Source organism: Heteronotia binoei, chromosome 20, assembly GCF_032191835.1.
Source record: "Heteronotia binoei isolate CCM8104 ecotype False Entrance Well chromosome 20, APGP_CSIRO_Hbin_v1, whole genome shotgun sequence".
In the NCBI taxonomy this organism is placed as follows: Eukaryota; Metazoa; Chordata; class Lepidosauria; order Squamata; family Gekkonidae; genus Heteronotia; species Heteronotia binoei.
In genome coordinates this window covers 2,246,428-2,258,907 of record NC_083242.1, presented here as the reverse complement: position 1 = coordinate 2,258,907, position 12,480 = coordinate 2,246,428, and the positions used below count along the sequence as shown (strand labels likewise).

The window sequence follows — 12,480 nt, the reverse complement described above, 5'->3', positions numbered from 1 at the left end:
GAATCGCAAATAAAATTGTTTTAACCTAAGAATCTCAAAGGTGCTTGCGGGATCACAAAAGGCTGGGGACTAGTGATGGAAGGTATTTACCTTAGAACAGCTAACAAACAGCGTCCCCTTCCGGAAGACATCCAGGGCAAGAACAGTGTCTGCAAAGAGGGAAGGACAAACAAGCATTATGTTAAGAACATAAGAACATAAGAGAAGCCATGTTGGATCAGGCCAATGGCCCCTCCAGTCCAACACTCTGTGGCACATAAGAACATAAGAGAAGCCATGTTGGATCAGGCCAATGGCCCCTCCAGTCCAACACTCTGTGTCACATAAGAACATAAGAGAAGCCATGTTGGATCAGGCCAATGGCTCATCCAGTCCAACACTCTGTGTCACATAAGAACATAAGAGAAGCCATATTGGATCAGGCCAATGGCTCATCCAGTCCAACACTCTGTGTCACATAAGAACATAAGAGAAGCCATGTTGGATCAGGCCAATGGCCCATCCAGTCCAACACTCTGTGTCACAGTGGCCAATATATATATACACACTGTGGCTAATAGCCACTGATGGACCTCTGCTCCATATTTTTATCTAACCCGCTCTTGAAGCTGGCTATGCTTGTAGCCGCCACCACCTCCTGTGGAAGTGAATTGCATGTGTTTAATCACCCTTTGGGAGAAGAAGGACTTCCTTTTATCCGTTCTAACCTGCCTGCTCAGCCATTTCACTGAATGTCCACGAGTTCTTATATTGTGAGAAAGGGAGAAAAGGACTTCTTTCTCTACTTTCTGTGTTGCGTTGTGATTTTCCACACAGAGCTAGCAAAAGACAAAGCCATCTCCTCTCTGCTATTTTATCCTCACAACAACCCTGTGAGGTAGGTAGTGCAAATGACCGGCCCAAAGTCGCACAGCAAGCTTCCACGGCACGAGTGGAGCTTCGAACCAGGTTCTCCCAGACCCTAGTCTGACACTAACCAAAGCATCACGCTGGCTCACAGACTCCTGTGGCCGTAAGAGCATGCCCTAGTCACAGGCGAAGGCATGGAAGACCCACCAACAGTCCCTAAGTGCTATGGGGAAATGGGTCAGTAATAGTACACTGACAAGGATTTGGGGAGGGAAGTGAAAAGCCCGCCTGTCTGCAGAAGGAAGGGAATAAGCAATGCAGCTTCAGTAACAGAACAGCTACAGGACTAGATAGCCAAAGGAAAAAAAACAGCATAAGGCTGAATTCACACATAAGATGGCGCAGCCAGCTGACTCTACAGGTCTAAGGGAGGGGCCATGGCTCAGTGGCAGGGCATCTGCTTTGCGTGCAGAAGGTCCCAGGTTCAATCCCCAGCTTGTCCAGTTAAAAGGACCAGGCTGTGGCTGCTGTGAAGGACTTCTGCCTATAACCCTAGAGAGTGACTGCAGGTCTGACTGGACAATACTGACTTGACCCAGGGTCTGATTTGGTATAAGGCAGTTTCATATGTATTCATATGTGGGGCTCTTTAGCTTGGAGAAACGTTGACTCCGGGGTGACATGATAGAGGTTTACAAGATTATGCACGGGATAGAGAAAGTAGAGAAAGAAGTACTTTTCTCCCTTTCTCACAATACAAGAACTCGTGGGCATTCGATGAAATTGCTGAGCAGTCGGGTTAAAACGGATAAAAGGTGGTACTTCTTCACCCAAAGGGTGATTAACACGTGGAATTTACTGCCACAGGAGGTGGTGGCGGCTGCAAGCATAGCCAGCTTCAAGAAGGGATTGGATAAAAATATGGATCAGAGGTCCATCAGTGGCTATTAGCCATAGTGTGTGTGTGTGTGTGTGTATATATATATTGGCCACTGTGTGACACAGAGTGTTGGATTGGATGGACCGTTGGCCTGATCCAACATGGCTTCTCTTATGTGACACAGAGTGTTGGACCGGATGGGCCATTGGCCTGATCCAACATGGCTTCTCTTATGTTCTTATGTGACACAGTGTTGGACCGGATGGGCCATTGGCCTGATCCAACATGGCTTCTCTTATGTTTTTATGTGACACATAGTGTTGGACTGGAGGGGCCACTGGCCTGATCCAACATGGCTTCTCTTATGTTCTTATGTGACACAGAGTGTTGGACTGGAGGGGCCATTGGCCTGATCCAACATGGCTTCTCTTATGTTTTTATGTGACACAGAGTGTTGGACTGGAGGGGCCATTGGCCTAATCCAACATGGCTTCTCTTATGTTCTTATGTGACACAGTGTTGGACCGGATGGGCCATTGGCCTGATCCAACATGGCTTCTCTTCTGTTCTTATGTGACACAGAGTGTTGGACTGGAGGGGCCACTGGCCTGATCCAACATGGCTTCTCTTATGTTCTTATGTGACACAGTGTTGGACCGGATGGGCCATTGGCCTGATCCAACATGGCTTCTCTTATGTTTTTATGTGACACAGAGTGTTGGACTGGGTGGGCCATTGGCCTGATCCAACATGGCTTCTCTGATGTTCTTATGTGACACAGGGTGTTGGACTGGGTGGGTCATTGGCCTGATCCAACAGGGCTTCTCTTATGTTCTTATGTGATGCAGAGTGTTGGCCTGGATGGGCCATTGGCCTGATCCACCATGGCTTCTCTTATGTTCTTATGTGACACAGAGTGTTGGATTGGGTGGGCCATTGGCCTGATCCAACATGGCTTCTCTGATGTTCTTATGTGACACAGGGTGTTGGACTGGGTGGGTCATTGGCCTGATCCAACAGGGCTTCTCTTATGTTCTTATGTGACGCAGAGTGTTGGCCTGGATGGGCCATTGGCCTGATCCAGCATGGCTTCTCTTATGTTCTTATGTGACACAGAGTGTTGGATTGGGTGGGCCATTGGCCTGATCCAACATAGCTTCTCTTATGTTCTTATGTGACACAGGGTGTTGGACTGGATGGGCTATTGGCCTGATCCAACATGGCTTCTCTTATGTTCTTATGTGACACAGAGTGTTGGACTGGATGGGCCATTGGCCAGATCCAACATGGCTTCTCTTATGTTCTTATGTGACACAGAGTGTTGGACTGGATGGGCCATTGGCCTGATCCAACATGGCTTCTCTTATGTTCTTATGTGACACAGGGTGTTGCACTGGATGGGCCATTGGCCTGATCCAACAGGGCTTCTCTTATGTTCTTATGTGACACAGAGTGTTGGACTGGATGGGCCATTGGCCTGATCCAACAGGGCTTCTCTTATGTTCTTATGCGACACAGAGTGTTGGACTGGGTGGGCCATTGGCCTGATTTAACAGGGCTTCTCTTATGTTCTTATGTGACACAGAGTGTTGGACTGGAGGGGCCATTGGCCTGATCCAACATGGCTTCTCTTATGTGACACAGAGTGTTGGACTGGAGGGGCCATTGGCCTGATCCAACAGGGCTTCTCTTCTGTTCTTATATCTTTGTATATTCTGCATTTAAGGTACTTTTTTTGTTCTCATGTTATTAAACGTTCTTGTTCCTCCACCACCGCTTATGAGGAAACTATGTACTTTTCGCATTATCAGATGAGGTAAAGTGCCAGATATTGCCCTCAAAGTATCACCCCGTGCACAGCTCGCCCAAACAGAATTTTCAAGCTTGTTTTTTAAAAAAAGGAAGTGCCCCGATCGAGAGAAGAATCTTTGCAATTTTCCAAATTAGCAGCTACTTGCTATTCAACCCCTTTCCCTGCTCGACGACCCAGATTTAAAAACATGCTGCGTTCCGCTCAGCACACTTTCCATGACCACCCGAGCACTTTCCTGCTGCCTACCTGTGTGGCCGTGCAGGATCTGACAGTCAGATGTCGCCAGCTCGAAGACTTTGAGTTGGGGGCTGTTGGTGGCCACGATAATATGGGAGTCCCCTGGCCCCAGGAATCTGACGTCCAACACTTCCGCGTTGTAACCTACAAACTGAGGGCAAAGAAGGGGACAAACCAAGGTTGTAGGGTAAGGAAAGCCGCCTGCTGAAGAAGGGCTACAGAAATGCTTCCAAATTGCTCTTGTGCAGAGATACGCTTTGGGGATGGGAAGGGAAGGAATGTTGCACACCTGCAGAGGGGCAACCTGGCAGGACAATTGAAGTCAAGAGGCTACTGTGGACCCGGTTGCAACTTCATAACCCAGGTGGGCCTAGAGTGTTCTGGAACTCTGCCCCTCCCCATGGGGTATCCCAGTGCCCAGCTGCTTGATACAAAGGCACGGAGTAGTTACCTGCTTCCTGAGCTGAAGCGTCCGTGCGTCGTAAAAGACGATGTTGTGCTCTGCGTTGACGGTGACGATCTCATCTTTCACGGGCACCAGTGCACAGTGGACCAAGCTGTGCTCACCAGCCTCTTCCTCGGAAGCGTCCCGATGGTGGGGCAGGGGCTGGCTGTGTATGCAGGCTGCTGTGGACGCGTTCCAGACCTGGAGGATCCCTAAGGGGCAGCACAGATTGCCAGACAGGGTCACCAGAGTGGGCAGGGCGAGGAGACTAGACCTTCAGGAATTGAGACTCTTCTGTTTCCAAAACCACTGACAAACTTGGCAGGTGAAGAGAATAACCAGCCCCAACCCTGGCTCTCAGTCACTCTTAACCAGTGCTCCCTCTAAGCTGTGGAGTCTTGTGAGCAAAGATTCTACTTTGTGAGATACTGGCATTAAAGGTGTGAGCGACTGCATAAATTAGTTTGCTCTGAGGCCACCCCTCCTGAACGAAGACAAAAATGTGTGAGCTGGAGGCTAAAAATCTGTGAGCTAGCTCACACTAACTCAGCTTAGAGGGAACGCTGCTCCTAACAGGGCTTTTCCTCATTCTCATTTTCCTGATTTGTAAATTTCTGTTTCTTTGGGCTTATTTTCCTGTTCTACATGTGCTTCGCTCCCTCTAGAAGTCAATTAAATATTACACCAGTTTATGTCCACCGTACAAACCTGCAATTTAAATCTGCAGAAAGATCTGCCAGAAATATCGAATCAGCCACAAGGGGAAGCAAAGCATGTACAGAAGAGAAGGAACCCCCCCCCCCCACCAAAAAAAACCCCCAGGAACTTACAAATGAGTAAAAGCTCTTACTCCCAATTGACATAAGAGCATAATATATGTGGATCACAACAATGCGAATGCTTTCAGGTTCAGGAGCCAGAGCAGAATAATACAGGGACTTTCTGTCCTCATCTCTCATCCACATGGGAGACACCACTGTTAGGTGAATACAAGGAGGGCCGGATTTATCAAGCCCCAGAGGTTCCTGATACCACCAAGGACAACAGAGTAAAGTAGGCTATTGCCCAAATTGCATTCTTAGCAATTGCTTTTGATTTCTGTCTTTCTACAGGCACAAGATCGAAGAAGGGTTAAGAATCCCCGTTCCCCTCCAGGTTTTCAATCTCTGACAGTGGATGGGAGCACATTCAGAAGTATTTTCCTCACCTTTGCTGCCTGCAGTGACAAAATGAAGACCTGACTTCTTCACACCCAGGGGTGAGAAATCTACTCCTTCAGGTAACAGGATGACGGATTCAACACTCTTAAGACGAAAGAGAGAAGAGAGAGTTGGAAGACAGCAAAAGACTATCTTCAGCATCTGTTTCTGCATATGGAAAGAAACCATCTGTTTCTGCATATAGAAAGAAATATGTAGCAGATGTGTTTCCAAAGAAACGTATAGCAGATGTAATTTTTCAGCCTCGTGAAGCAGTGGCCAAAATTAGAAAATTCAGCAAGCGCAATGAAGGAAACGTTGGGAGCATAAGACTTATTCATGGCTGCATTTGCACACAGAGACATGATGTGTTAAGAACTTCTGTGAGGGATGATCATTTGGTTAGGGTGGCGGGTGTCAGAATGTACTGCAAAGATGGCACAGAACATCAGAAGAGTCCTGATGCTCAGACCAGTGAGGGTCCATTTAGTCCAGTCTCTTGCCTCACACAATGACCAAGCAGTTCTTTTGGAGACCCAACAACAGGGCAGAGAGGCTGAGCCCTTCCTCTGATAAGAATGTCAGAAGAGCCCTGTTGGATCAGTCCAGCATCCTGTCCCACACGGTGGCCAGCACTTAAGTGGGCAGGTAGAGGCAAATTTTAAAAAATATCTAGCACACTTTCTATCTAACAAGGGACATGCCCGGGAGATGCCATCTTCCTCCAGCAGGTCAACCACCATTGCATGCAAGGAAGTTGTGGGAAGCCCCCATCTCTCAATATTCCACCAAACCAGGAAGACACTCAAAGTCACTTTACCTCGTAGATGGGGACGGTTCTCTTGACTGCTCTTGTATTCAGATCCCACACTGTGCAGATTTTATCACGACCAGAGCTGCAACCAAACATAACATCACTGTCAGTCTCTTAAGAACATCAGAAGAGCCCTGCTGGATCAGAACAGTGAGGGACCATCTAGTCCAGCCTCCTGTCTCACACGGTGGCCAGCCAGTTCCTCTGGAGGGCCAACAACAGGGCAGAGAGGCTGAGGCCTTCCCCTGAGAAGAACATCAGAAGAGCCCTGCTGGGTCAGACCAGGGAGGGTCCACCTAGTCCAGCCTCCTGTCTCACACAGTGGCCAACCAGTTCCTCTGGAGGGCCAACAACAGGGCAGAGGCCGAGGCCTTCCCCTGAGGAGAACATCAGAAGAGCCCTGCTGGGTCAGACCAGGGATGGTCCATCTAGTCCAGCCTCCTGTCTCACACAGTAGTCAACCAGTTCCTCTTGAGGGCCAACAACAGGGCAGAGGCCGAGGCCTTCCCCTGAGAAGAACATCAGAAGAGCCCTGCTGGATCAGACCAGTGAGGGTCCATCTAGCCCAGCCTCCTGTCTCACACAGTGGCCAGCCAGTTCCTCTGGAGGGCCAACAACAGGGCAGAGAGGCCGAGGCCTTCCCCTGAGAAGAGCATCAGAAGAGCCCTGCTGGGTCAGACCAGTGAGGGTCCATCCAGTCCAGCCTCCTGTCTCACACAGTGGCCAGCCAGTTCCTCTGGAGGGCCAACAACAGGGCAGAGAGGCTGAGGCCTTCCCCTGAGAAGAGCATCAGAAGAGCCCTGCTGGGTCAGACCAGTGAGGGTCCATCCAGTCCAACCTCCTGTCTCACACAGTGGCCAGCCAGTTCCTCTGGAGGGCCAACAACAGGGCAGAGAGGCTGAGGACTTCTCCTGACAAGAACGTCAGAAGAGCCCTGCTGGGTCAGACCAGGGAGGGTCCACCTAGTCCAGCCTCCTGTCTCACACAGTGGCCAACCAGTTCCTCTGGAGGACCATCAACAGGGCAGAGAGGCCGAGGCCTTCCCCTGAGAAGAACATCAGGAGAGCCCTGCTGGATCAGACCAGGGAGGGTCCATCTAGTCCAGCCTCCTGTCTCACACAGGGGCCAACCAGTTCCTCTGGAGGGCCATCAACAGGGCAGAGAGGCCGAGGCCTTCCCCTGCTGCTGCTTCCTGTCTCTGGGATTCAGAGGTTGACTGCCTCTGAATGTGGAGGTTTCCCTCAGGCACCATGGCAAGTAGCCACTGATAGACTTATCCTCCATGAATTTATCTAATCCCCTTTTAAAGCTGTTTATTCCTGTGGTCATCACTACAGCCTATGACTGGGCAAAACTCTGCTACTAACCCAACATCCCAATACCTTCGCATTTAGGCATGCATAAAAAGATCATGCAGAACCAGCAGGGATCAGAGAGAACGTGTGGGGAATCTCTTGCAAGGTCTTACCTGACGAGTGTCTCCCTGTCTGCAGAGAAGGCCAGGCAGGTGACGGCACTGTAATGGCTCTCAAGGAGGGCGACGCATTTGCTGGACTTCAAGTCCCAAAGGCGGATTTTGTAGTCCATAGAAGAGGAGAAGAGCTGCAGCTGAGAAGCGTCGGGATGGAACTTGACCAGGCTGAGGAAAAGGAGCACACACGGGAGGTATGTTAAAAGGCAACACAAACCTCCCAGCATCCCACACTGGGAAGCCTTGCTGCAGTTACACCTAGAAAGGAACTCTTGTGCCATTTCACTCTTGGGCCATTTCTGAAGGGAGAGGGAGGTACATGAAGTGGAGGTAGAAGGTATCCCGGTTGGCAGCGCCTTAAGAGACCCAGAAGTTCTTTGGGGGCATGAGCTTTCTGGAGTTGAAGCAGCTTTCAGTGAAAAATGATGTATCTGACAAAGGGAGCATCCAACAAAGCTGACGGGCAGGAGGCTCAGGATGGACAGAAGGAAATACTACTTTACACAGAGAGCGATTAAAATGCAGGATTCACTGCTAGAGGATGGAACGATGTCCCGCAGGAATAAATAGCTTGAAAAGAGGATGAGAGAGATTCATGAAGGATTCCGAATTTACAGGACAGACTGGATTCACATTCTAGCAGTATCTGAAGAAGTAATCAGTGACTCATGAGAGCCAGTTTGGTGTAGTGGTTAAGTGCGTGGACTCTTATCTGGGAGAACCGGGTTCGATTCCACACTCCACTCGCAGCTGCTGGAATGGCCTTGGGTCAGCCATAGCCCTCACATTGTCCTTGAAAGGGCAGCTTCTGGGAGAGCCAGTTTGGTGTAGTGGTTAAGTGTGTAGACTCTTATCTGGGAGAACCGGGTTTGATTCCCCACTCCTCCACTTACACCTGCTGGAATGGCCTTGGGTCAGCCAGAGCTCTCTTATCTGGGAGAACCGGGTTTGATTCCCCACTCCTCCACCTGCACCTGCTGGAATGGCCTTGGGTCAGCCATAGTTCTGGCAGAGGTTGTCCTTGAAAGGGCAGCTGCTGTGAGAGCCCTCTCAGTCCCACCCACCTCACAGGGTGTCTGTTGTGGGGGAGGAAGGTAAAGGAGATTGTGAGCCGCTCTGAGACTCTTCGGAGTGGAGGGCGGGATATAAATCCAATATCTTCATCTACCTCACAGGGTGTCTGTTGTGGGGGAGGAAGGTAGAGGAGATTGTGAGCCGCTCTGAGACTCTTCGGAGTGGAGGGCGGGATATAAATCCAGTATCTTCATCTACCTCACAGGGTGTCTGTTGTGGGGAAGGAAGGTAAAGGAGATTGTGAGCCGCTCTGAGATTCTTCGGAGTGGAGGGCGGGATATAAATCCAATATCATCATCTTCTTCTTCTCATGATAGCTCAGTTTGGTGTAGTGGTTAAGAGGGAGAACTGAGATCGATTCCCCGCTCCTCCTCATACACCTGCTGGGTGACCTTGGGTCAGCCACAGTTCTTGCAGAGCTGTTCTCTCAAAAGTGGCTCTCTCAGGCCCACAGACCATGCAGGCAGTGTTCACTGTTTTTCACCCTCTGGTGCATACATTTTTATCTTAGCTCAGGAAAAATGGCCCCAGAGCAAACTAATCGATGCAGGACCTCACAACTTTAATGCCAGTCGCTCACCAAGTAGAATTTTTGCTCATAAGACTCCACAGCTTAGAGAGCGTAGAGCTCACAGGATGTCTTTTGTGGGGAGAGGATGGGAAAGAAGATTGTAAGCTGCTCTACTGGGTATAAATCCAATCCCTTTTTCTTCTTGTCCCCAGCCACAAATTGTGTGAGTCTTTAAGTCCACTACTGGACTCTTGTTCTCCCCCCCCCCCACTGCTGCATATGGACTAACACAGCTACCCATCTTGATCTTTGACTATGCAGTTCTGCAAAACAGGCTGTTCTTTCAGGGCGGAGCACAAATAAAAGTAACCCAGCGCTATCCTTCTGCAGCCCTAAACAAACAGATTCTTTCTCAGGTACAGATCTAAATACTGAGGCTGTTTTTTCTGGTCTCGTAAGTGCATGACAAAGCAGAGGTCTATTTGAAATGATCCCATGGGGTTGAGGGGCAGGAATTCCAGACCATTCAGTTTCTTTTAAAAGCGCAAGGAGAGAGGCTTATGCTCCAAATCACCTCGCAACCCCTTCTGGGTCAGAGCTCTGAAACCAACAAGCAGTGTAGAAAGGTCATCCTGTGATATACCCTTCTAGACTCAATTTCTTGTAAAAGAGCAAATGTGAAGGGACTTACTGGACCACTCCTGACGAGCCTTTCAGGTTGTGGGTACAGTAGTGCTTGATAACATCCCAGACCTTAATGGTGCTATCACAGCCACCTGGACAGAGGGAAAAATAAGAGGAAGGAAACAAGCTGCATCATGAAAAGGAAGTTTGCAATACTATTTGAGTTCTAAGAATCCCAAGCCTACAGGCCCTCATTTATTTATTTATTATATTTATATCCCACCTCCCCTATCGTTAAATATTGTTAGGCACTCTGTGTTCATACTGGGGTGGGTTTAGATACCCATGCTGTGGTCTAGTGGTCGCTTCTCCATTAGTTATTAAAGGTCAGTTTAAACAATTCTGTTTTACAGGCCCTGCAGAACTGTGGCGAGTCCCACAGGGCCCTGATATTTTCGGGGAGAGCATTCCGCAGGGCAGGGGCTGCTACCTATAAAGCTCTAGCTCTGATGGTAGCCAGCCGAGCGTCTTTTGGCCCGGGAATCACAAGGAAATTTTGGAAACTTGATCTTCGTGCTCTCTGGGGCTTTTAAGTGTTTGGGAGCACATTTAAAGAAGTTTGTGCATTTCTGGTGGGCCAGACCTAGGGTTGCCAAGTTTAATTTAAGAAATATCTCTGGACTTTGGGGGTGGGGCCAGGAGACTTTGGGGGTGGAGCCAGGAGATATTGGGGCGGAGCCAGGAGCAAGGGTGTGACAAGCAGAATTGAACTCCAAAGGGAGTTCTGGCCATCACATTTAAAGGGACGGCACACCTTTTAAAATGCCTTCCTTCCATAGGAAATAACGAAGGATAAGGGCACCTTCTTTTGGGGCTCGTAGAATTGGACCCCCTGGTCCAATACTTTTGAAACTTGGGGGGTATTTTGGGGAGATGCACTAGATGCTATACTGAAAATTTGGCACCTCTACCTCAAAAAACAGCCCCCCCCCAGAGCCCCCGATACCCGCGGATCAATTCCCCATCATTCCCTATGGGAATTGTTCATGGAGGTGCATAATGGCTGTGGGGGTGGGGCTTCCCCCGCCGGCCAGCTGGCTGGGGGAGGGGGGAAGCCTGTAAAACCAGAGCATCCCCCGCTGGGACCTGGGGATTGGGAAGCCTAGCCAGACCACATGAGGTTTCCTACACCCACTGCAGAGATGGTGCCCGTGACAGCAGCATGCTTGGATCTAAGCCACTTCAGAGACTCCCTCCGAGGGCCCAGGAAGAAGGAACGAGGCTGCACCTGTGGCTAACAAAGTGGACGTTGGGTCGAATGCCATGCTGGCCACGGGAGCGACGTGGACCGCCTTCCATGTGCGGGTGCACTTGTTCTCTCGCCATTCCCACTGCTTCAGCAGCAACGCCCGACTGGCTGTCATAAGGATCTAACACAAGGAAAAGTTAAGAAAAGGTCACATGTGTGGCACTTAGGATAGCACTACTGTCCAAGCGACATGTTAATTTTTTTTTCAGTTTATTACAAGAAATACTAATGGAGAGCTAGGCTTGATATCTGCAGCTGACAGACTGATCACATGATATTCGTTATTTGCTTGGCCTTAGCATGACCCTCCTCTCCCACCGTCCCCACCGCAGAATTTACCTTCTGCCACCCTTATGTTCACCCACCTCATCGTCGTCGCTGAGAACAAACGTTGTGATGTCTTCTTGATCGTCCTAGAAAACAGGAGAGCCCTTCAGTTTCTTGTTGCCCTTAAACAGGTGAGTATCTTGGTTTAACACGACTTCCCAGATCACAGAAGAAACACTGAGAATTTCCTTGAATGGCAGTTTTCCATCTCTGACCCAATACTTGTTCAATAGTATTCCTCAGTTGATCTCCCTCCCTTGCCAATAATGAACTCGAGCACTTTTCAAAGGCGTAGTATGAATAACAGTAAAAGCTCATAGGATGACTTTCATCATCCAAAGCACTTCACAAATATTTGCCCAACAACTACCGCAGCAAGCCTGTAAAGCACACCATTGTTATTACAAATGTACTGCTGATAGCAACTCACTTATGAGTGCCCGAAGAGTTTAAGGCAGAGACAGGAGCTTCCTGTGCCACAACTAAGACTTTTAGCAAAAGCTAAGACCTCGATCGGGAAATTAAGGAATCTGTACTACATTACCTGTTCGATACTGTGAACGAGAGCCCCCGTTGCTATGCACAGCACGTGGACTTTGATCCCACAAGAACAAAACATATATTCTCCATTTTGGCTTATCTAGAAAAGAAGCAGATGAGTCACCTTTGTAAGCTTCAAGTCATTGCACTTCTGTCTGGCAAAAACAGCTGGTAATAAAAGAGACTTCACTTTGGCCTTACCTGAACTCGCCCTCCTTTGTAGAAAGGCTCGATTTTCCTGGACACGGTGTAGCTGAAAGAGCATAAAAGAAACACCGACTCAGTGAGAGCCCAGAGATGTCATTGGCTCCGGCTCTGCTACATCAAGGGCTTCCAAAGGCGTTCTACAACAGCAAAAACCTCAGACACGATAGCAGCGTTAGGTCA

General features: G+C 49.2%; 1 protein-coding gene across 1 annotated transcript in view; it reads right to left on the bottom strand.

The window, feature by feature from the left end:
* TBL3 (transducin beta like 3) overlaps window positions 1–12,480 on the bottom strand; it is a 36,769-nt gene that overhangs the window by 21,357 nt on the left and 2,932 nt on the right. The window contains exons 2-12 of the mRNA XM_060260743.1: window positions 12,295–12,346; window positions 12,098–12,193; window positions 11,592–11,639; window positions 11,206–11,347; window positions 9,985–10,069; window positions 7,706–7,876; window positions 6,244–6,319; window positions 5,432–5,528; window positions 4,231–4,436; window positions 3,789–3,930; window positions 91–149 (exon numbers count right to left, since the gene is read on the bottom strand). Coding sequence (XP_060116726.1) covers window positions 91–149; window positions 3,789–3,930; window positions 4,231–4,436; window positions 5,432–5,528; window positions 6,244–6,319; window positions 7,706–7,876; window positions 9,985–10,069; window positions 11,206–11,347; window positions 11,592–11,639; window positions 12,098–12,193; window positions 12,295–12,346 — 1,174 coding nt within the window. The remainder of the gene's footprint in view (window positions 1–90; window positions 150–3,788; window positions 3,931–4,230; window positions 4,437–5,431; window positions 5,529–6,243; window positions 6,320–7,705; window positions 7,877–9,984; window positions 10,070–11,205; window positions 11,348–11,591; window positions 11,640–12,097; window positions 12,194–12,294; window positions 12,347–12,480) is intronic.